Source organism: Columba livia, chromosome Z (genome assembly GCF_036013475.1).
Source record: "Columba livia isolate bColLiv1 breed racing homer chromosome Z, bColLiv1.pat.W.v2, whole genome shotgun sequence".
Taxonomy (NCBI): domain Eukaryota; kingdom Metazoa; phylum Chordata; class Aves; order Columbiformes; family Columbidae; genus Columba; species Columba livia.
The window spans coordinates 5037905-5062988 of NC_088642.1; the positions used below are offsets into that span (position 1 = coordinate 5037905).

General features: G+C 36.4%; 1 protein-coding gene across 3 annotated transcripts in view; it reads left to right on the forward strand.

Moving 5' to 3' along the window:
* Positions 1-25084, forward strand: part of RIT2 (Ras like without CAAX 2) — a 186094-nt gene that overhangs the window by 39120 nt on the left and 121890 nt on the right. For all 3 annotated transcript variants that reach the window (XM_065046924.1, XM_021284871.2, XM_005500406.3), the window contains exon 2: positions 16878-16934. In XM_065046924.1, the coding sequence (XP_064902996.1) occupies positions 16878-16934 (57 nt within the window). The remainder of the gene's footprint in view (positions 1-16877; positions 16935-25084) is intronic.

A 25084-nucleotide genomic window follows, 5' to 3' on the forward strand; every position in this document is an offset into this window, starting at 1 on the left:
ATAAAAAAATACAGTATGGGTTTTTTTTGGTAAAATTTAATTTTCATATAGGTCTTTCTATAGTACAACACAAAACTCAGATTTCAAAGAACAGTATCAATATGCCCATTTTACACTTGAGAAAAATGCAGCCTACATAGTGGAAGTGATAAACCTAAAGTCACTGATAAGAGTAGTAGCCTCTTCAGCTGTAACCTGATGAAACATCTAATGGATCAGATCACTCTGATGAGAAAGTATAAGAAGTTGTTTTGTAGGTATCTTTTATTTCCCCTCCAATCCCAGCAAATACTGCTTTTTCATTAATAATGCTAAGAAACTTCTGAGAAAAAGTACGAGGTATTGAGTAAAAAAAAAAACTGGCGGAAAACCAAGGGCTCTTGAATGCAAAACCACAGTTTTGATCTGGTTTGGTGATTAGGTGAAATCTGTCTATTTGCAGTTGCTAGGAAATCATTTCAACATGACATAGATACTAAATATTTTATTGAGTTTCACCTATGCATAAACTTGAAGGACTTGTACAGTTGTAGCTCTTTTTTGTCTTACCTGAATTGATATATTGTAGCTTAATTTAAAACTATCCTTGTGGAGAACATAGTTGGGCCAAATGGACATCCAGATGCAACTCTGCAACTCAGATGTGAAATTTGAGGGTAACACACTAGTTCACATGTAATTGCTAGTTTAGAAAATGCTTAAACAACTGACTACTAGCTGCAGAAAAGTGTGTACTTGGAAAGATCACTTAATACCTGCTGAATTTCTTACATTCTCATGCCTACCTGCTGCTGGGAACAAGGTGCTTCATTAAATAAATCCTTGGACTGAAACCGCAGAGAATCTTTTATAAATGCATTTGGGAAGTAAATGGGCAGTAATGTTCAAAAATAACTTTAAAACCTATTACAAAAAGGTGTAATTTTATTTAGACCTTGCAGTGTCTTTCTACAGTTCATGCAATTTTTGCATCCTTTCAATAACACAGCTTCCTAGTGATAGATGTGTTCTAGACCTGAGTGTTTATAAAATATTCTTTCTTGGCAATAAAGTACATTTCTCAGTTAAAACTAATAATGAAGATCATTAGTTCATTTATTTTTTACCTAAAAACTCCAAGAAGAAGGTTGTTCCTTGTGGTTATTTTTTCTATTTTTTTCCATTTTGAAAATATATAACATTTGAGACATGAAAATATATTTGCACCAAAACAAAATTATAGGTAGCGACTGTATGCACTTAATAAAATGTAAAGACAAATAACTACTAAGTCATAGACTGATATCAGACAAATTTTGACTGAAATAATGTCAAATAAATGTTTGCCACTCATTTCACCAGTCAGAATTTCATCCATGGTAAAATTTTTTGAAAGATTCTTAGTTATTTCTACTCAAGAACATGGTGGAAAGAGCATTTTGGAAGCAATATTAATGGTGAATCTCCTGTTAACTTCTGTGGATCATGGCTTATGTCCTTTAAAAGCTTTATGTAAAGATGTCTCAAAAGAAAATGTTCCAAACCCTATCATACTTGCCATCTAAAAGTGAAATAAAACCTGTACCGAAAGAAACACTACAGTTTTACCTATCTGTGCTTAGGTAAGTGCTGCAGTAAGCTTATATTCTCTGAATCAGGATCAGACAAATGCATAAAGAACATTGTACAGTGAGTCGGACTTGGACAGATACTAATATCAAAATGGTATTTAGGGTTACAAAAGTAATGACCTCATACACTGATATTATAGAACAGGTTTAACATTCAGATTTTTTTTGCTTATTTCTTTTTGATTGCTTCCTTTTGTTTTGCAGTTATAAATACTTGCCATTGAGCCAAAGTCTTTGCTGACTAAAACACTGATGACAGATGAGTCATTCTGCCACGTCTGTATCAGTGCAAGTACCTTCAAAAAAGGCCTGATTCTACTCTTTTCTGGTAACTGAGCTGACTCATTTCTGAATCAGCATAGCACAGTGTCATCACACTCTTGGTTTTCTTCACTGAGCTCCCAAAAAGTCCTCCCAAGTCCTTCTTAGCACACATGGGGAAACAGTTCTAGTTGTCATAACCTAAATTCATGTATTGTTTTGAGTTTTAGGTAGTGATAGGCTTATTAGGCTCTTGTAAAAGTTCCTCTGCTGTTTCCTGATCATATCCCAAATCCTTACCTTCAGGGAGGTGAGTTTTTATGTCACTGCACCACCAGGAAAAAAAAAAGAGAATGTTTTAATTACTGCAGGGATTGGGAAAACCTATATCCCAGTCCTGTAGTGTAGGGGCACTACCCTAACCCTGGGGCAAAATTATTTCCATTAAGGAGCTCTGGTTATGGAACAACGTTCTATAGTAATTAGGAAAATTCAGAAATGGCTAAATATATCCATGTCTTCTGTGGCCTGTTAAAAAACTAGATATTTTGGTTTCAAGTATTTTTATTTTCACAGTTCAAAGAAATGTGTTTACTCATCAATCCCACCCCAATATGTTGTGTTCCCAACTAATCTCCAGAAATCCTGAAAACAAGTTTACCTCTAATAGGAGGGAAGTTTTTGGGACTCCTCTAAGCCCACTCTGTCATGTTTGTTTGCTTGTGGAGAGTTTTATTCTGTTCTACCTGCTGCTGGTTTTGCATGGGAAGGTCTAGGATCACTGAATATAGCTTCTGTCTCCCATCAAGCTAAGGTGATATATAGCACCATAAAGCCCTGAGACAGCTAAGTTTCCCCAAAATAAATGACAAGTGCATCAAGGGCAGAAAGTGCATTATGAAATACATGAAAGTAAGTTTACCCCAGAAGGATCAAAGACTGAGACTCAACCTGTTCTAGTGGACTATGTATTCTGAAGTTCATTTCTGGGTCATAAGCCACTGCCTTCTCACTGTAGGAAAAAAAATTATAAACCCCTTCTCTGTTGCTAGCATTCATAGCTTTAATATTTCTTATTCACACTGAGGGTACAAACCTGTATAGGCTAATGTAGATTTTTCCTACGAAAATAATATCCATCTTCTAGAACTTTTGTATGTGCTTTGCAGCTGTCTGACCTTTTCAGCATCATACTGATGCAATAATAAATCACTGTTCTCAGCGCCTGAAGCACTACCTTTCACCCCCAAACATGCTTTGCAACTGTGACCACTGTCAATATTTCATCATAATGTAACCTGTACATGTGTCAAGCAATATGAATGCTTTTGGCAGATGGAAACTTACAGTTGAGTTTGTACTGTGCAAGGGGGAAGATGATGAGAAGGTATATAACAATTTATGTAACAAAATGTTACTGTCCTCGTACTCTGTAGTTTCTTCATCTCCACTGTACTAGTAACTCGTATTTTTATGTAAGGGGTTTGATCTCATGCCTCCTGCCTCCTTTTATCTGGATATGTTCATACTGAAAGTGTTCAAGACCAGGTTGGGCAGGCCATTGAACAACCTGGACTAGTGGAAGGTGTCCTTGCCTATAGCAGTGGAGTTGGAACTAGATGATTTTTAAGATCCCTTCCAATCCAAACCATTCTATGATTCTATGATTCTATGTTGAAGGAATTGGTTAGGACTGCTCTTAAAACTTCGATAGTTTTACTAACTTGGATTTAGTGGAACAATTAAGGAATGCATTCATAGCCAGATCTTATGCAGCTACACTAAATCTTTGTCCATATTGCTGTTGTGTTGAGTTTTTCTGCGGCTGTGGAAACTGAGACAAAAAATGTGTTGGTAGTAATTAAAGAGTAACATGGCAACAACAGAGACAAAAGCTAGAAACTCCTCTTCACAGATTCACCTGTATGCATAAGCTTTCTTCAGTAGTTTTACAGTGATTATTAAGTCTTTGAAAATTAAAAGAGAACCTAGGGCCAGTACTGTCCTCTGAGATATCTCATTATTTCCCAATATTTTGTCTCCAAATTACATGTTTTTTTTTCCTGGATCTATAAACTCTCTTCCTACCAACCAACCTGAGCATCTGAAGCCTCTGGGCGTTTCATTACTATTTTCTTCTCCATGTTTTTAAAGTGATAAAGCCGATGTTTAGAACTGAAGGATGTCTGTTTCAGGGTGTCTAAAATTTTCAGAGGTCAGGTCCTAACAGCTGAATATTTAGGGCCTCTCTGGTGTCTTGCCTCTGAGCAATACCAAGAATCCTCTGTGAAACACATGCATCAACTGTCAGCAGGAAGAGTCCAGTGTCTCACAGAGGAATTAGAAAGGCAACATTCATAGCTGGGAGCCACCTGAAGTCAGTACACAAGTCCTGCAGCCCTTTAGTGTGCCAGAGCAAACTGATAGCTTCTCTTTTGCATGAATTTTCTCCTGCAGAGTGATAAATCTAAGAGGTGGTTTACAATGGGAAAGATTTCCCCAGAACTTTAGTCTTATTTCAACATCTTTTCAATATTGGTACTTTTGCAGTTTTCATTTTCCCAGCATAACTGTGTTCTAAGTTGTGCTGGTAGCAAAACGAAGCTACTTCTTCCCCATCCAGAAGACCTTGTCATCCTCAACTCCAGGCTTTCTCAACTGTTTGATTTGCTTTTTGAGTGACAGTTCATAATTACCAGGCTTTCTGATTTGCGTGTGCACATGTGTGCACAGAAGGGAACAAACAACTGAAGAGCTTCAGTAACTGAAGAACCTCACTCTTTCCAAATCTTCTACTAATATTGTAGAAAAAAACAGTAAGAACTCATGTTGTTATAGTAAGAATTGTGTCAGATTTGACTTCATTGTGAAGTTCTGGCTAATTAATTGAGAGAGAAACATCTATAAGAGCTGACAAGGAAAATATGTTCAGTTCAAAATCATGTAGGTAGTGAAGAACATGTTTTAACTCATATAATGCAAATTTTGTGATATTTAGCTGCACTAAGATAAATAACTCCACTAAGAGAAATATAAGTTGAAACATATCAGTAGGAAATAAATTGTTGAAGACAGCATTCTGGGAATAATCAAATGTCTTTGATTAATTCCAAGTTTTATTGGGATTTTAGCAACGTCCTGGTGTCAGCTTTCTGATCTACCAAATCTATCTTTAGACAAACTTTCACCTTTCTTAGTGTATTTTCTTTAAATATGATTTGAACACCATCCTTATCACTGGAAGAATGGTATTGGGTGTTAAAAGAATGGATCAGAGGATTTCTGAGCAAAATACAATATTTTAAAATTTGTCTACATTTCAAACTGAAACAGAAACTCAAAATATTATCTACTCTAGTAAATAAAAAAATATAAAAGATCATGGAAGATCTTAAAAATTATCTGTAAATAGTATAGTTTATGGTAGAAATGTCACTGTAGATAATATAGTATAAAATATTTAACAGTAAAATTATTGAATTAGTTTTGTACTTTGAATAATTTTGATACTACCAATCCAAGGTAGTAGATTTACCATTATTTGGTTTAGTTTTCTCTCCTGAATTTCAGACAAGTCAATTTTCTCTCCATGAAGTATTTTTGTTTAAATGAAAGTTCATTTAGCAGCAGGTAACAAGTTCATCATTTTAATCATTAACACATTAAGAATCAGATCTGATCTTTTTAAGAGGTACGCAGGTTATTGTTCAGATCATCAAGAACAAATAATCACCTAAACCCTGTTAAGTTAAAGGGAAATACGAGAAATACTTGTAAATGTTGATGTTATCCTTTACTGTACCTTATATATAGAGAAAACCTAGCATTTGTAAGGAAAAAATAAAGATAGTTTGTGTTTTAGCCCTGAATAAGGCTTCTGAGGAGTTAAATGGAAGAGTTGTATCTTTGTCTTTGATATGTCATCAATTTTCCAGACCATATGTTTGAAGTACTGAAAAGTTAGTACCACATCATAGAACAGCAACTATTGTCCCACTCAGAAGAAAATACACCTGCTGTCACTGCCAATTCATCACTGCTTGATGTATGGGGTAACAATTTGACATGGAAGGTATCACAGTAGCTAACCACTAGTTTATGCTAGGAAACCTGCAAACAATGTCAATTTACCACAACCTGAAACAGCAGTAAACCAGGTCAGAGCAACTCAAGTTATCATTACATGTCAGCAGTTAAAAAAAGGGAGAGAAATAGATGTGGTTGCTGAGAGTTTTCTTTCCATGGTATGAAATTATTTTATCCTTTCTTCAAAGTCTTTTTCACAGTGAGCTAATTATACTTGAAACTGATAGCTGAAAGACTAGGAACACTTTTATAAAGAACTACCATATATTTTCCTCTTTTTTTGCTGTAGTTAATTTGTAAAATTAGGAGGTTTATCCATTGACTTTAGTTTAAATGTGTCTATTTGTAATGTTTCAGGATCAGCTCCGTTTTTCTCTGAAATAATAAGCGAAAATTGAGCCTTTCTAGCTTTATTCAATGCCTTCTGTTTTAAAAATCAAATTATAATAAAGTCTGGTTTAAAAGCTTTTTATGTCATTGTATTTTGGATTGCTCACTAATGGAAGGCTTAAGTTACTGTCGCATTTTCTAGCTGAAGTACAATAGAAGACACATTAAGTTTTCTTACTGATTTTAATTTGATGGAAGAAACGCAGTGGGAAAATGCGCTGACAGTGGCATTTGCCAGAAGTAATTTCTGTTTATTAATGCATCTCATCACGTAAGCTAAACAGGGTAGGGAATGTTCAGTACTTTTGTGGGAGAGCTTTCTCATAGAGGTCGGGTTGAACTGCGGAGGAAATGGTGCATAAGTGTCAGAAATCTACCTTGTCATCATCTTTAATTTGTATCACATTATCATGATACCACTTATATGGGGAGCAAATACAAGTTGTATCAGCTTCCTGTTTCCTTAAACACTGAACAGAATTTTTAACATGAATTTTATGATGCAGTGCATTCTGCTTTCCCACACTACACCAGGAACTGAATCTGGATGTAAATATTAATGTTAGTCAGAATTTTTTAGTATAATCACTTTTCACTAGAATGTGGTGATTCAGAAGACATGAAACTTTTTTGCAGTGAGGGCATTTTTGCTGAAGTTTTCCTGAAAGTTTCTTAAGTCCAAGATTAATTTTTTTGCACTATTTCTCTTTTTGTTCTTCAGTCCCTGCTGGAAAACCATAACCAGTACCTACTATATGTCTTTGTCCCACTGATAACACTTTGAAAAGAAATAGTGAGAACTCACATCTTTACATGTAATACTTTGTGAGAATCAACAGCTTGAGACACACTCCGAGATTAGTGATTTCTGTATATTCATGGAATCACGAAATCATAGAATAGTTTGGGTTGGAAGAGACCTTCAAAGCTCATCTAAACCCCCTTGCTCTCTGACCAACTCTACTTCAATATATCTTGATTACAGTCTGCTCTTACTTTATAATGGTGGAGAGTATGAAACTATAAGAACAAGCCTTTTTCTTGTTCTGCAGTCTGAACAACAAAACAACCTCTCCTCTTTCAATCACTAGAAATGTTCATTTTATTCTATTTTGTTTTGTTTTGTTTTCCTCTTGAGCCTTATTGTAACATATTTTCTTAGTAGTTTTGTGAGGTGGTTTTTTTTTGTTTGTTTTTTGTTTTTTTTTGTTTGGCAAGGATGTGAGGGATCTAACTGGAACCCTCTGGAGTGAGATAAAAGACCATGACTTTTCTGGAAGAAAGTGTGAATTCCCAGAGAGGAAGTGGGATGCAAGACAGTCAGAGTCAGAGCTGACAGGAACAAATAGAAAATGGGCAGACCTTGGAGGTGATGGAAATAATTTTTCAGGGGTTCTTGCAGAAGCCTGTGCAGAGCTTTCTGCAACTCAGTCTTTAACCAAGACCAAGCCAACACAAGTTAACAGAAGGATCCATTTGTAACAATTCAAACAACAGGGGAGATCCCACTTGTTTCTATTCTGGCTGTCTCAGTTTTCTCTATCAAAAATTTAAGTGACCTGTGAGTTTGCTTTTTTTTTTTTTTCTTTAGTATGTTTAGTATGTGTTCAGTTTTCATTTTAATAAGACAGATTTAATTTAAAAGTCTTCTGGATTTTAGAAGTCTGCCCTTGTACTGCTTACCACTCTTTGCTGGAGATCTCAGCTTTGGCAGGTGAACAAAATATCTATGATTTTTAGGCAACAGCATGATTTTTAGGCAACAGCAGTGCAAAACCCAACGCTGCAGCAACAGCCTAGTATATGCAGCAGATTGTTGGACAGTAAGCTTCTGTTTTTCTAGTACATCAGAATGAATTTAACACAGAGACATAAAATGTAGCTTGCCTTCATTTCACAGCAAATGCTCAATAAATAATACATCATGATACCTAAAAAATTAATAATTGCAGCTTACAGACTTTGCAGCATTCCTTCTTGAAGTGACATGGTAGAGCTGTTATCCTATTTCTTACAGGGTAAAAAATGTACAAATATCTGTTCTGGATCAGAACAAAGGTTCCTTTAGACTGGTATCCTGTCTTTGAATTTAGTCTGTCGTGGTTGTTCTGGGAAGAATATATGAACAAAATATAAGATACAAAAACTTCTGCTTGAAAACCTTCATATCCTCCAGCAGTATGAAAATAAGAGTGTCTTACCATGGGGTGAAATATCTAAGTTTATTAGAACCATGAGGTTTGGCCTCATCACTGCCAAGTACAGGAGACGATCACTTCACCGGTCCCACTGCCATACTAGTGCTGATACAAGCCAGGATGCTGTTGACATTTTGGGCACCTGGGCACACGGCTGGCTCATACTTAGCCTCTGTTAACCAACATCCCCACGTGCTTTTCCACCAGGCAGCTTTCCAGCCACTCTTCCCTGAGCCTGTAGCATTGTGTGGGGTTGTGTTGACCCAGATGTAGGACCCAGTGCTTGGCCTTGTTGAACCTTATACAGTTGGCCTCAGTCCATAAATCCAGTTGGTCGAGATCCCTCTGTAGAGCTTTCCTACCCTCCAGCAGATCAGCTTTCCCACCCAACTTGATGTCATCTGTAAATTTGTCGAAAGTGCACTTAATCCCCTCATCCAGACCACTGATAAAACTATTAAACAATACTGGCTCCAATACTGGGTACTGGGCAGCACCATTCATGACCATCTGCTAACCTAATTTGACTCCATTCACCACAACCCTTTAGGCCTGGCCACACAATCAGTTCTTTACCCAGGGAACCTGTCCAAGCCATGAACTGCCAGTTTCCCCAGGAGAATGCCATTGGAAACAGTGTCAAAAACTTTACTAAAATCTAGGTAGGCAACATCCAGAACCTTTCCCTCATCCACTAAGTAGGTCTCCTTGTCAGAGAAGGAGATCAGATCGGTCAAGCAGGACCTGCCTTTCATAAGCATATGCTGACTGGACCTGATTGCTTTGTTGTCTTTGATGTGCTGCATGATGGTACTCAAGATGATCTGCTCCATGACCTCCTCCAGCACCAAGGTCAGACTGACAGGCCTCTAATTCCCCAGATCCTCCTGCTGGTGCTTTTCGTAGATGGGCATCGCATTTGTCAGCTTCCCGTCAACTGGGACCTCCCCAGTTAGCCAGAATTGCTGATAGACAATGGAAAGTGCTTTAATGATCACTTCCATCAACTCCTTCAGCACCCTTGGGTGGATTTCATCTGACCCCATAGACTTGTGGATGTCTAAGTGGTGTAGCAGGTTGCTAACCATTTCCCTTTGAATTATGGAGGATTTATTTTGTTCCCCAAGTTCTGGCTCAGGGGACTGGCTACCTGCAGCACAACTGTTCTGATTATTAAAGACTGAGGCAAAGAACACATTTAGTACCTCAGCCTTTCCCTCATACTCCGTCTCTATGTTTCCCCCTGCACCCAAAAGATGGTGGAGATTCTGCTTAGCCTTCCTTTTGTTGCTTAAGTCTTTATAGAAGCATTTTTTGCTTTCTTTTATGGCAGTAGCTAGGCACAGCTCTCGTTGGGCTTCAGTGCTTCTAATTTTCTCCCTGCATAACTTCCTGTATTCCTTGTAGTCTCCCTGAGTAACCTGCCTTTTCTTCCCAATGTTTTCCTTTTATTCTCAAGTTCCAGCCACAGCTTTCTGTTCAGCGAGGCTGGTCTTCTTCTCCACCAACTTGTCTTTCAGCACACAGTCATAGTCTGTTCCTGTGTCTCTAAGATTTCCTTCTTAAAGAGCAACCATCCTTCTTGGACTACTTTGTCCTTCAGGACTGTCTCCCAAGGGAGTCTGCCAGTCAGCCACTCAAACAGGTCCAAGTCTGCCCTTCGGAAGTCCAAGGTATCAATTCTGCTGACTACTCTCCATATTTCTCCAAGAATAGAAAACTCAATCATTTCATGATCGCTGGACTCCAACTGTCACATTACCCATGAGTCCTTCTCTGTTCACAAATAACAGGTCCAGTGAGGCACCTTTCCAAGTTGGCTCACTGACCAGCAACATCAGGAAATTGACTTCCATATGGTCCAGGAGCCTCCTAGACTGTTTTCTCCCTGCTGTGTTGAATTTCCAGAAGACATCTCCCAAGCTGAAGTCCCCCACAATAACAAGGCTTAGCAATTGTGAGACTTCTCTCAACTGCCTGCAAAATATTTCATCTGCCTCTTCATATTGGTTGGGTGGTCTATAACAGACTGCCACTATCATATCTGCCTTGCTGGCTTTCCCCCAGATTCTTACCCATAACCACTCACTCCTATCATCACCGTTGTGAATCTCTAGACAACCTAAACACTTCCTGACACACAGGGCTACCCCACCTCCTCTTCTTCCTTGCTAGTCCCTTCTGAAGATCTTACAGACATCTAACGCAGCACTCCAGCTGTGTGAGTCATCTCAGCATGTTTCCATGATGGCAACTATATCACAGTTGCCCAGCTGCACAATGGCTTCCAGCTCCTCCTGTTTGTTGCCGATACTGTGTACATTGGTGTAGATGCACTTCAGTTGGGCCACCAACCCTACCACCTTGCTGTGGTGGGAAGCTCTAATTCCTACATGACCATTCTCAGGTGCATATGATATATATTTTCTCCACCTGAAATTGGGAACACAGGGAAAAGTTCTCCAAAAGAACTTTCTGTGTCACTGATTGAAGGCAATCTTTTTGCCTGGGAAACACCTTAAAATCAAAGAGGTTTCTTGCCTCTTCCATCCATGTTCAAATTCTGTTCGAGAAAATTCCTGTTCTGGTGGCTAGAAATAGTTTCTAATATGTAATCTGTCTTTGTTCATAGCCAGCATCTCCCATTTGTTTCACAGTAAAATTTTCCCTTAGCTTTAATAGCTTTCTTTTTCTTGGTTGTCCTGATTTATTTCTTGATTTATTAAGCATGCAGAAACTGAAAGCACATGAAATCTTCCTCAGACTGTACTCAGAATTTTTCTAATTTTTTTTTTGTTCAAATATATTCTAGTAGTATTGGCGTCTCCAGCCATTCAAAGTTGCTGTGAGTGTTAATGCAATTCAGAGAGCTGAATAGATTTTGTGAGAACTATTATCTTCACCACTTGATGTCCATCATGTAAAAGTTTGCACATTTTTATTGCAAAGTCCAGTTGATAAGATTCAATGGGCAGAAGAATGATTGCAAATGACTTTTTAATTGAAAAGTCAATCTAAAAGTTCAGGAATGAGTTCCAAAAGAGTTAGTTATAAGAATGTTTGTCGTTTTTCCAGGCCAATTAAAGTCAACATTTCAGTTTTCAAACATGAACATTTGAAAAGATCATACATTTTAGAAGATGATACCTGGGGTCTGGTAAATTTTCAGCCATCATAAAGACTAGATCTGCTCAAATTATCCAATATTTCAGAGATAAAATAGTAGGAAGAAAATTTTTACCTAGTTGCTGAAATAGTCTAACTTTGTTAACATTTTTACTTATTTAGTTATGTACAAAAAGTTAAGTTCAATGTGCCCTGGCCATGTTTTCAGAAAGCTGTTTAATGTTTCAAATTGATAGAGGTAATGACTTGTCTTTTAAACTTTTGGTATATTAATCACTTTTTCATTTCTGTGATAAAGTCTTTTCCTATTGTGCATATTTTATTAATATGGGCTACTGTTCTCATTTTATGCTCTGTAGCTTGTTTGCCACTTTGTCTATGATAATAATACCTGTATGCTTTCTTAATTTCTCATGAACTTCATGAATTAATCTATAAGTCCACTGACTTTATTACATTATTTTTTAGTCTGTCTTTTATAATAGCATCTTCGAAACCTCAGTGTTTATAAAAACACAAGATCCACTGCAATAGTGGATCTAAACTATGTTGAATCATCCCTACGGAATTACAGACCTCTGAGTTGCAACCACTGCCGTAATTTCATTAGACTATTTGAAGTGTAGGATTTTGTGGTGGGGGGTAAAATTATTTTGGAAACAAATTAATATATGATCATACATACCATTCAATAGAGCACAAATATGTGAAAGTTGTTGGGTGAGTAAAAAAGGATAGGAAGATCAGGATGCGATATTCACATCAGGGATACTATTACAAGAATATTCCGTAAGCTTGGAATGTACTTTTCAGCCTTGAAAAACAAATGTAAGACTACTTTCAAATATGACAGTACACGTCAAATTTAGAACCAATTAGAAGGACAGTGGGATTCTATTCTACTTGCTCTCACAACTGCATGGGTATTGAAGTTTTTTTCCTATTAGTCTGTAGGCCTACAAAAACACATATTTTTAGAAAAGTTGATACAGTCCTTCACACAAAATTTAATACTTCTGCACTGATCAAAAGGCTTTAGTGTAAATAATATAACCTCAACAATTTTTCTGGACATGACATTTTCTGCTGTGAGGTAAATAAATTATTACTAGGTATAGAATAGGAATTATATATAAAATAGCAGACAGGACTAAGTTTATTATTCATAGAAAACATATATCTCAGTGCCAGCGTATATAACATGTATACCATTCTAGATAATGAACACTGGGTGAACATAACTGGAAACAACTGAAAGTGAAACACAAGATCTGAACACTCTTTTTATTTTGAAAACACAAGAGAACTTTAAGGTTACATAATTACTCAAGCATATGAAACTTAGAGTTATTCAGCTCAGGCAATCTGCGTTTGCTTAGTCACAGATGGATATAAAAAATATATTATTAATCTGAAACAATGATCCTTGTAGTGGTTGCCATGTACTGTGCATGTCCCATTTAAACAGAATCATTTTCACAGTGTTATAAAATACTAATTAAAAATTTTCAGGCAACTTGCAATTCAAAATATTTCACAATATCTGTTATGGATTAAAAGGTGGTGGCTTTTACCATTTTTTAACAGACACTGCTTTTACATGTATATGTATTTATTCAAATATCAGTCTTATCCATTTATTCTGTTTTAATATCCTGCTTTAAAGTCACATCTTGATACAGTGCTTTGTGTGTGGCATAAATTAGAGTTAAAGGTCCCTTGTTTATAGTGCTGTAAAAATTTGGAGCAGTATTATTTGGATTTCCAAAGGAAAACAGTTACAACAGTATCTGATGATAGGTATGAGTGTTAATTTATATGAAAAAAAAAGAGAAGGATAATGGATAAGGAAAAAAAGAAGCACTAAAGAGAATATTTTCAAGAAGCACCATGGGATACTAATACTATTTTTGTGTTAGTTTTCAAAATTTGTTTACTCTGCAAAATTACTTTGGAACTGATGTTAACATCAGTGAAGAAGCATGTGTATTCCAGCTGAGGCAGCTGTTCTGCTGAGGAGCCCAGGCAGAGTTGGGTATAAACAGGTCTAACTCCCAAGGTTTCAGCTGAGTTGTGTGGTTTCATGTCAGCGGTGACTGAGCCTTCTTTTACTTTGGGAAGCACTCCTTTCCTTTCCTTTCCTTTCCTTTCCTTTCCTTTCCTTTCCTTTCCTTTCCTTTCCTTTCCTTTCCTTTCCTTTCCTTTCCTTTCCTTTCCTTTCCTTTCCTTTCCTTTCCTTTCCTTTCCTTTCCTTTCCTTTCCTTTCCTTTCCTTTCCTTTCCTTTCCTTTCCTTTCCTTTCCTTTCCTTTCCTTTCCTTTCCTTTCCTTTCCTTTCCTTTCCTTTCCCTTTCCTTTCCCTTTCCTTTCCCTTTCCTTTCCTTTCCCTTTCCCTTTCCCTTTCCCTTTCCCTTTCCCTTTCCCTTTCCCTTTCCCTTTCCCTTTCCCTTTCCCTTTCCCTTTCCCTTTCCCTTTCCCTTTCCTCCTTTCTCCTTCCCAGAACTAACCTGTTATGCCTATTCTGAAAATGCTTACTGCACTAATATTCAGTAAGGTTTAACAGAAAATGCTCATCCTTATTTTAAAGAACACACAGAGGAAGATAGTTTGCAATTCCTACCTCTTTTGCCCTGGATTTCTGGTTTCACATTGCAATTCAGTGACTAAAGAGATCCGCCAGGGTACCTTAACTCCTTCTCTCTAAGAAAACAAAACTGTGTTCCCTTCCTCTGAGAGAGGGTGCTAATCTCCATGCAAGAGGCGGCAAGAAGTAAAGAGGCCCAAATGTTTCCTTACCCTGTTGCTTAGGAGGAGCTCTTGGCAAAGGGTGGTCATGGACGCAGTTGTGGGACAAAACACATAAAATGAACTTTTTATTCACCATTTGCCTAGCCAGGTAACTGTAAGATGTTTTCATTTCATTGTGTAGAATGCTTTGTGAACACCTTTCTCAAACTCTCTCCCTCTTCAGATTCATTTTATGTTTAGCTAAATCAGCTTATGTAGAGGTCTGTGCTGTGACTAGCATCAGGTTAGCCAAGTTGTTGCATCTGACATTACAAGACACAAGTTCCTCCTCAGATCTTTCTCTAATGCACTGTGTGCAGCCTAGTTTTCTGTGAAAGTTTTGATGGTATATACACACACAGTGGCATGGGACATATGAATTTTACATGGCCCAGTGACTAAAATTTTGCATTTACAGTAGAAAATCAGAGGGATAGTTCCAAGTTATTTCAGTCAGTCCTCTTAGGTCCTGTGGATTTAATGACAATATAAATGATGTATTGATTTGGGGCTGTCTCAGGAGAGAGGAAAAATGTTAACCATGAGTTCTGGGTGTCCTCTGAGAATTTTGGTTTCTGTTTTAACAACAGACTTTGTGATGCAAGCATAGTTCCAAAAGGAAACAGAATAAAGTTATGTACAGAGTAGTTTGCTTCTGAAATAAAAAGCTTGGCAAGAAAAAGCAGCAGGTAGTGAAACAAATTGAATTAATTTGTGGAACAGGCCCTCAGAAAGCCCCAGATGTGTAGGCATAAAACATATGAACAGCATCTCTGCTAGCTGCCTCTGCTTCTCAAAGCAAACTGGGCAGATCACATTAGGCATCTATTTATTCTTCATAGACCACTAACAGTTATCAGATGGAGGTGCCTAAATCACCTGTTGTGATTAAAAAACAGGTGTCCTGGAAAAGAACGTGTCCAAACATACATGGTACTTAAAAGTCTGCATTTGACAACAGATAATATAGAAGACATGAATGTCACCACACATATAATTATTCCCTTATCATATGGATAGACTGAATGAACTTCTTTTACACCGTTACCCTCTCTGAGTTACTGTGAATTTATAATGCTGCTTCTTAACATTTATATTTGTTCACACTAAAGATGAAATAATTTATTAACATAGTAGTAAATATTTAATACTCTTTGTCTGTATAATTTTGTAAAACTATCTCCTTAAGCCCTTGATTCCTAAAAATATAAGGACAGACATTAAACTAAGACAATGCTGTTTTAAAAATAGGTCTGTTTATGCACAATTTTTAAAAAATGTCGTATTTCACCTCTACTATTGAAGGTAGCTGAAATGTTCAAGACATAAGGTAGAATATCACGTTTGATTTAACATGTTGTGACTGATAGCTATCATTCAGATGTTGTACTTTATTTAAAATAAATGTCCGTGCAACATCTATAGAGGAATTTTAATGCAAGCAATTAAGATAAAAAATTTATATATTGGATAAAAATTCAGGCAAAATTTTTAAAATGTTTTTTCACATTTGAAGGTCTTCTCTTCACAGCTTTCCGTATTAGGTAGATAACATTCCCTTTCAAATGAACTGATATTCAAACTCCTGAGGAAAAAACAACAAAAATAACATAACTTTCCATGTTTTCCCTGGTAACTGATTTAATTGCTGTGGCTGCTGAATACCCAAGCCTACTTTCATGGTTATTCAAAATACTTGAACTTCAGATGTCATGTTGGAAACTCACTTTGGACAGGATTTGATACTTCTGCTTTCTTCATAAACTGGAATTTGACTTCCAGAGTGCCACTTGTTCCAAAGAAAGCAAAGCAGTTTTGCTGAAAGCTCATGTGACTTTCCAAAAATTTCTAAAAACAGGTAATATTCAGCCATAAAAGTCTGTTCAGAAAAGTACAAGCTCTAGGTAATTAACATAAGCATTTGTCTGCTGCATCAATTTTAGTGTCTTAGGTATTCCTAAAATGCACCAGAAATAAACTCAGGTACTGCGGTTAGTGGCATTTTGTAACATCATGAAAACTTTTATGAATCAGAGTTGTAAATTATGTTTTTTGTTTTCTTCATGGTAATTTTCACCTGTATATTGTTATATGGTATATATGATATATGGTATATTATGTTAACAGTATTTACCACGTGTTAAAAAGATGTAACATTTTAATACAGTGATTGATAAAATGCAGTTTAAAAATCAGAAATTAAGATGAATAAAGGAGTTTAATTCCTATTTTTCCATTTATCAGTTCTTAGTTATCACTGTAATGTGAATGCATTCTTGCAGCTCTAGACATAAATAATTTTGACTCATTTTCTAAGCTGATACTTATACAAATGAATTATCTGCTTGTTCTTCTCCCTGTTGTCATTTAAATACAACAATATAATTATTTTTTTCTTCCTTCTGCCTATCTCCTCTCCAGCAATGACAATGCAGTTCATAAGCCATCGTTTCCCTGAGTACCATGATCCAACTATAGGTGAGTTAAGATTATTCTCTACTTCATCCTTTTCAATATCTCTGCCTATTTGAGATTTCCATAAAGTGAGAAAGTGCTCCTAAATAACACTTAGACAGAAACAAGATTTGTACAATTTGTACAAATAAATCTTAATTTTGTTAATGACAATTAATTTGGTAATGCTACAATTTTTTCTTAGTGAAATGCTTTATACAAAATATACAACAGATTTGTGGCTTCATGCTCTATAACTATTAATATCTGTGCAATATATATATTTATATATATATTATATATATATATATATTTCCAGTCTCCTCAGCCAAGACAATTTTGTGCTGTCTTTGAAATTTTCAAATATTTCAAATTTAAGTTTGACCTTTATAAAATGACTTTATTGCTAAATAGAGCAGCTAATTGTAATATTTATTTTCAATTTTTATTTCTACAGTATTCCACATCTACTGGATATTAACTCTTGGTAAATTGTGCTATTTTAATGATGAAAAAAAAATGTATAAACTCTACATGCCACTAGCAATTTTTTAACCATCAAAAATATTACAAAACAAAAATGAAATGTGTCAACTGTAAAGCAGGTAAAGCTACCATGTAATTGCTACAAATGCATTTGCTTTCTCAGGAAATAAATATCCATTAGATCTAATTGGAAAAGAGGGTCATTAGTAGTTACTGAAACCATTAAGTTATGTACGTACACCCATCTTTATTATTAACTACCCAACTGCCATCTGTATTTATCCATATATTGTATCTTATAATAATCTTAAGTTATTGGTCTCTAGACAGTACCACAAGATGAATAATAGATAACCACAAAGAGAAGGAAAGCTTATGATGCATTATAAGTACATACTGCAAGAACGCCTAGAGGACCTAATCAGAATGAAGGTCTCATTGAGTAAGAGACAGCTTCTACTCAGTAAAACCAACAGTCTAAACAGGAGAATAGAGAGGGAGATAGATAACGGAGAAACTAATGATTGAATTAAAACTCACACAGCTGGCTAGAGGCAGAACTGGGAGTATGACTCAGTTTTGTCTGTTCAGCACTTCCATCTCTCAGAACACGCTGAGGACATCCTGAGAGAGTCTTATTCCTATTCATACTCTAAAGCATGTACTAAACAGCAGAGTATAAACTTGGGCTAATTATATATGTTTCCTCTTGGGTAAAATTGTGGTATGACCCCTTAAAACTGGTCATAAGAAAGAAAACACAAATAAAAGGAATTATTTGTGACCCAATGTATGATTGCAAAAAAAAAAAAAACAAAACACAAACATTTCAATATCTCAGTACACTGAAAAAAAAATCGTACTGTTGAGATTGCTATTACTACTTTCGAGCCCCTGGTTTCAAATCACAGAATTCATCTTGTGGGTTTTGGTTCGGTTTGGTTTTTTTTGTGTGTGTTTGTTTGGTTGGTTGGTTTGTTTGTTTGTTTGTTTGTTTTTGTACAGCCACTATTTTAATGATTTTCCATCCGTTTAACAAAATGCTACAGTTCTAGAGAATTTTCCGGGCTATCAGAAGGAAAGGTGATTCAGAACAAGTATATCCCAAGCCAAGGCTGTGCTGTCCAGGAGGTGCCAGAGAAGAAATTATTCCTTGAAGGTCTCAATGAGATAGCCACAAAGAGATGCTTTGTGTCATGGGGAAGTTATCACGTTGGGTCAAAACAGTGACCTGTGTAGTCAGGGTTTTATTTCTCACAGTAACCCAGCAGCAGACAATAAGAAAAACAAAATAACTGAAAGCAAAAACAGATTTTCAGCTATGCCTGAGATCATTGGTCTCTCTGGATGTCAATAAATTGCCTTTCTTTTTTTGTTAAACATTTTAGGACACCTTCATTCCTCAGCTATTTTTTTACTGTTTATGAAACTGTCATGCTCAGTTTTGAACTTCTCTGGGCATCCTGAACTCAGATTTTAGTGTACTTCTTCGGAAATAATTTCTTCTGCCTACCTGTGGTTTTATTTGTCTTTGGGCATTTAAAACAACACCAGTTTCTCTAAGTGTCATTGAGTGGATGATATTACCTGGAAATAACAAAAAATGTTCCATGGTGCGAATGATGATCCACAGATTTCCAGTATTAAGAAGCCTGCTGAGTTTACTATGTTTCAGTTGAGCTTTAAGATAAGGTCTATAATTTATTTTGATTTACATGGACATAAGAAACTAATAAATACCTGCATATTTTTTTCTAACATTCTTGCACTAGCTGTTCCTTTCTTTATATTTTTTATGGTGTAAGATTGTGGCAGCAGTGACCATGATATTTAACTGTTCAAATTTAACAATGATTTAAGGTAGTACTGGCAAAACTGGTATTGTACCTCCTTGTATCTGACGGAGCTTTTTCTGAGAGCTGTCCTAATACAGAGGGATGGGCAGGGGTCTAAGAAATGGAGGTACCTTTGTAAATAATGTAATTGTCTTGGAAATCCCAGAAGTCCACCATTTTCAGTTTTATGGGAAAGACTTCAATGACCCCTGGGGATACTAAGTGTTTATAACCACTTTGTCCATTTTAACTTTTCATTGTCTACCTGAAGCATTGGCATGGGAATGGAATAATTTCAGCTTTTTTTTTAATTTCTGTAGATCTTTGTGAAATATATTTGCACCTATATAAAGAAAAAGTGGACAATAAACTATTCCCAAAGCGTGTGAGCATAGGACTGATATAATCCGGTTGATATTCTAGTTCAAAAGCAGAATGAAACCACATTCAGTCCGTACAAAGGGTCCACAAAACTGTCTTACACGATCATTTAGGAACACATAAACCCCCTGATACAAGGAATCTACAATAGTTTTTGTTTTGACTTAAAAATAAATGGCTGCTAACTGTTTTTCATGTTTCATTTCATAAAGACCCAAATCTTTTCAATCCTAAGAAATGTTCTGAAGTTTTATTCTTTTGGTATAAGACCACATTTCATGTCCTGACCTGCTCCTTGCTCCATAGAAGTACAGCCATGAACCATTGACTTTTGAAGATTTTTTTAGAAGATTTTTTTCTCTATATTTTATTTTTATTTTATACTCCATGTAGAAACCAATAAGATAGTGAGCTTTAAAGGGAGTCTAAGGATGTGAATGTATTTCTTTTTTGTCTAGTCCAACATGAAGCTATGTTTGAAATTGTTTACTGTTACTGACTAAAGAATACAGAGGAGTCCTTCCACTTTAATATGTTGTCAAATGTTTTACCCTCTCCTACTCCTGCTTCCCTGTAAAAACACTGTAATTTATCCTAAACATTGTGGAGTAATAATCATGTAGATTTAAAAACCTAGAGACACTATTTTCCCTTTTTTTGGGACAGTCCCTAGAAGCATGTTTTTTCCTTATCATTCTTTTTCATTGTGATCCAAGATGATGTTATTAATGCATTAGAATCTTCTCTTTCTACAGTGACTCTTATCTGTAGCAATATAGTAGAAATATACAACTCAAATATAATGGTGCTTTCTACTTGCAACTTTGTTCTGTTATCCACTGACATTTTTGAAATATTACAGGTGATCTTGTTGATCACAGAAAGCTGCTGATACTGTGAAATGGTGCAAAATTTTTGTTAAAAATGATATTTCAGTTGCTGCATTATACAATATATCTGCTTATAGATTTGTATGTCAAATACATACATATGTTTCAAAGATGTTAATTTTCATCCCGAAAGAGCTATGCAAATAAATTTAGAATTATTGTTATTTTATGGTTTTTATTATGTATAGAAGGAGTACCTATACTTTTGAAGAATTTACTGAATGTTGTGATGGATAGTCAAACAGTTTTTAAGTCTAAGACTTTTTTGAACACTAGCATTAATTTATTTGAGGAAAGAGGCTACATTTTGTTCTGTCTTTGTTTCTGTGTGATTTTTTTGTTTGTTTTGTGTTTGTTTGGTTTTTTTTGTTTGTTTGTTTGTTTTTTGTATGAACATTATATGTATATATAAATGTGTGGTACACATAAATGCACAAATATCTGTGTCAGTATTTAATTAAATATAGAGTAAACATTGATTAAAAAGTTAAATTCTACCCAAAATGCTAGGTTTAATGCTGTCACTTTGAGTTCAAAGCCACTCAAGATAAAGTTGGAATAACGACTGTGTTTTAAGCTTCCTACAAATGTTGCAGTTCATAATTTTGAGACAGAAATATATTATTTTTGTAAGTAAATGGAGAGGGGAAGGAAGACAGTCTTTTAATATCAGACTGTATGTGGGCAAAATTTCAGAGTTTAGCACTTCATGAAAATGAAATTATTTCAGTACACATTTACTATTTAATTGTAGGCAACAATGGGAACAATTTCCAAGAGGCAGTGGATGTGATCGTTTTCTGGAACAAATGGATAAGAGCAATTTACACTCTGTACAGTCTTTGGCAATATCACAGAGAGTTAATGCAAGTAGAGTGACAGGAAAGGAAGCATGACATAGTCTAGCAAACTGGACAGCCTCCAAGATGCTCATTAGCCATGTGACTAATCTCAAAATGAATACATAATGCAAACGAGATGCAAAAGCAGCTTCCTGTTTTGGTGAGATATCACTGCATGAGATTGTGTCAAATGAGCAGTTGAGGGCATTAAGGCTGTGTCAATGTCAAACTTTAATTGAAATGGGTGTGAGATGGGAGGCATTTTAGCATTAAGTACATGAATTTGCATGAGGTTTTCTAACAAAACCTTCCTGCATTCACCAATGCATCAAATAAAACATATTTAAATTCATCTTCAATTAGATGGTGGAAATATGTGGGTGAATTTGAGTAAAAAAGATAAAACATGACTGAAAGTATTCTAAGGTTATATAATGTGTACCAAAAATCTCTGTGTTATAAAGAATATTATATGTGTTTTCAAGGTACAATAGAGAAAAAGGATAAAGCAAGGGAAATAGAAACTCGTTAGTAATGTCAGAGTGAAAGAAAACAAAGATGTGGCACATTTACTAGGTAAGGAGAGGGTATCTTGCAAGAAAAGTACTACTCAAATTCACTTTTAAGGCACAAAAAGTTTCTAGATCATCTTTACTCTTATCTAAAATATATATATGTGTATACCGCATCTCTAATTTCATACTAATTTTTCCATAGAAAATAAAATATTTGGACTGGACTGAGCAATTCACAACTGGATTTGAACTCCAAAAGCACTATTAAGGAAAAAAAATAAATAAATCAATAGCTAAATAGTAATTGCCACCTTTCATTCATCATTCTCCATACATTTGTTAGCCTTATCTGGGACTAGGTAAACAATAAAATGGTCTGGAATCAGTACAATTTGCCTCCAAAGACTCTCTACAAGGGTATCCAGACTGATTGTGTAGATAGAGCTAAACTGCCTATTTTTGTGTTCCTAATTATCATCATTTAAAAACATAATTGAGGAATATATAATAATACTGATGTACGCTTTTGAACCATATTCTTAGACCTGTTGTTTATGTAGTTGTCATTTTTCTATCTGTTGATATTATCTGTATCGTATGTCTCATTAAGAGGTTAATATTTTTGGTATAATGTATTTTGACTTATGTACATGAAGAACAAACAGAGATTATGCCTACTGTATTAGGACTAAACCTTGTGTTCAGGCACCTAAATTAAAAAGTCTACACCTGAGGTGTGTATCTAGGTTCCACTTATATGGGATTTAGGAGTGGAGTTTTTGGTCTTTGATCACTTCATTTATCACAGGCTTCGAGAGCTGTTTGAGATGTCCTACAGTATCCTACTTTACTTTGGCATCCTGATCCGGAAGGATGTGGATCACCCACAGGTTCTGTGCAATTGCCATCTGGTCCCCTGTGAGTGTGACGTAGGACCTATGGAACACCAGAGTCCTTCTAGTCCAGTAGAAAGTCAGACAAGATTCCTGAGACCATATCAAAGAGCAAGAGTCATATATGGGCAAATGAGGAGTGTCTATACTTCCATTAAATGTAAGGGGATTTTAGATACCTACCTTGCATGTAGACATGTCGTTTGCAGCTGTCTAAATTTAGGTGCCTGAAGCTGGATTACAGTGTGTTGCCTGACAGCTCATCAGAACAAGGACCCTCACACATCATCATAATGTCTCTCAGAGTGTCTTGATAGATGTCCTGCAGTGAAGGGAAGAAAGTGCTTAGTGAGACTTGCCATGCAGAATCCTTGTTAAAGTGGCAAAAGAAAGGATAACATTGGCACATATCTGGCAGTGTAGCTGCTCCCACTGTAAGATTAAAAATACCCTATGAATAGAAAAGGAGGGAGTAGTGCTAAGAAATTAAGAATACAAGAAGTGCCAAACTGTTAGTTTAGATTTCAATGAGGCAACAAAATACCTTCTGCTGAGTGTTGTTGTTATATCCTGCCATGAAGAGAAATAGAAATTATTTGAAGCCATGGAGAATGGAGATTGGAAAATCATAACACATATTTCTCTCTGTTATTAAAAAAAAAAAAAAAAAAAAAAGTTTGATTTTTTTTTAAATCCATTTCTCTTGGAAAGAAATTTTTAAAATATGTCAGTTTCCCTCTATAGAGCAGTGTCCTGATTTTGGTTTAGATAGCATTAATTGTCTTTCCAATAGCTGGTATACTGCTGTGTTTGGGATTTAGTATGGGAAGACTGTTGATAACACACTGATGTTTTGGTTGTTGCTGTGTAGTCAAGGAGTTCTCAGCTCCCCATGCTTTATCAGATGCACAAGAAGCTGGGAGAAAGCACAGCTAGGAAAGCTGACTTGAGCTGAACAAAGAGGTATTCCTTCCCATATGACATCATGCTCAATATACAAACTGGAGTTGGCTGTGGTCAAATACCGCTGCTGGGGAGCAAACTCACAGGTGGTAAGCAATTGCATTGTACACCACTTGTTTTATATATTTATTTTTTCCTTCCTTTGTTGTCCTATTAAACTATTCTTATCTCAACCCATGAATTGTGTTTTGGTTACTGCTGTTGTACCTTTTCTTGTTTGTTTGTTTTTTGGTTTTGTTACTCCTTTCTGATTCTCTCTCCCATCTCAGTTGGTGGGAGGTGGCAAACAGCTGTTTGGCGCTGGTTAGCAGCTGGGTTAAACCACAATCAGATCCATGGTACCTGAATTATCTCTCAGCATTTCAGTCTGAGCTATGTAGAACTTAGATGCATTCCCACCTTAAGATGAACTTTGATTCTTCACACCTTCCTCTGTTGAGAACTTCAGTATTTTTCACAATTAATGGAAGAGTGTGTAGCAGGATGCAAACCCCCCTCTCTTCCCCTCCCTTGTTCAGTATGGAAAGACTAGGCACATCTCCCTCTCTCTCTGCTGTTTGAGGCTAACAGCTTCTTTTGTTTGGCCCCAGAGCACCTTGGCCAGGGCCATTAGGAGAAGGGAGTGCCGAGGTGCCACTGAGCCGCTGGGCACCTGCGGCCAGTGTGGGGGATGTTTGGAGGCTTCAGGGGCACCCACAGCTGGTGTGGGGGTGCAGAGAAGCTTCTAGAATACCTACAGTCAGATCTGATCAGCCAATATAAAAAAACGGGACTCTTGCCGAGACTCCACCCATTGTCGCAGGTCTCTCGGAGCACAAGCAAGATGCTGCCGCTGAGAGCCCCCCTCCCCGGGATGGAGATTCCGCTTGCCTTGCCACCACGGGTGTGAGTAAAACTTCTCGCAGAATTGCGAGTATATTTATACTTTCCTTGCATAACTGCACGTGTAACTTTCCGTGCACATTTGCACGCGTACTTTCTGTGCTTAATACAAGCACGTGTACTTTCTGTGCACATTTGCACGTGTAATTTTCCATGCCCAATACGAGCACGTGTATAAATTATTTCCTCGCACAATCGCAAGTGTATTTTCCTCCTGTGCTACCACATAAGCACGTGTAATATTCCATGCATATTTGCACACGTATTAACCCTCGCAGGATTGTGAGTGTATTATAAATTTACCCTCGCAGAATCGCGAGTGCACACTTTCCATACTCACTACGAGTATGTGTATCTCTTTAAAAATGATCCCACATCATTTTTAGGCAAGTGTGTATTCCTCCCGGACTCAGAGACGGCTCTGGCATTGTTTTGGGTGAAGCCATGTGCATGCACTCTGTGGACCGCCTGTTGTATTAGTTGCTGC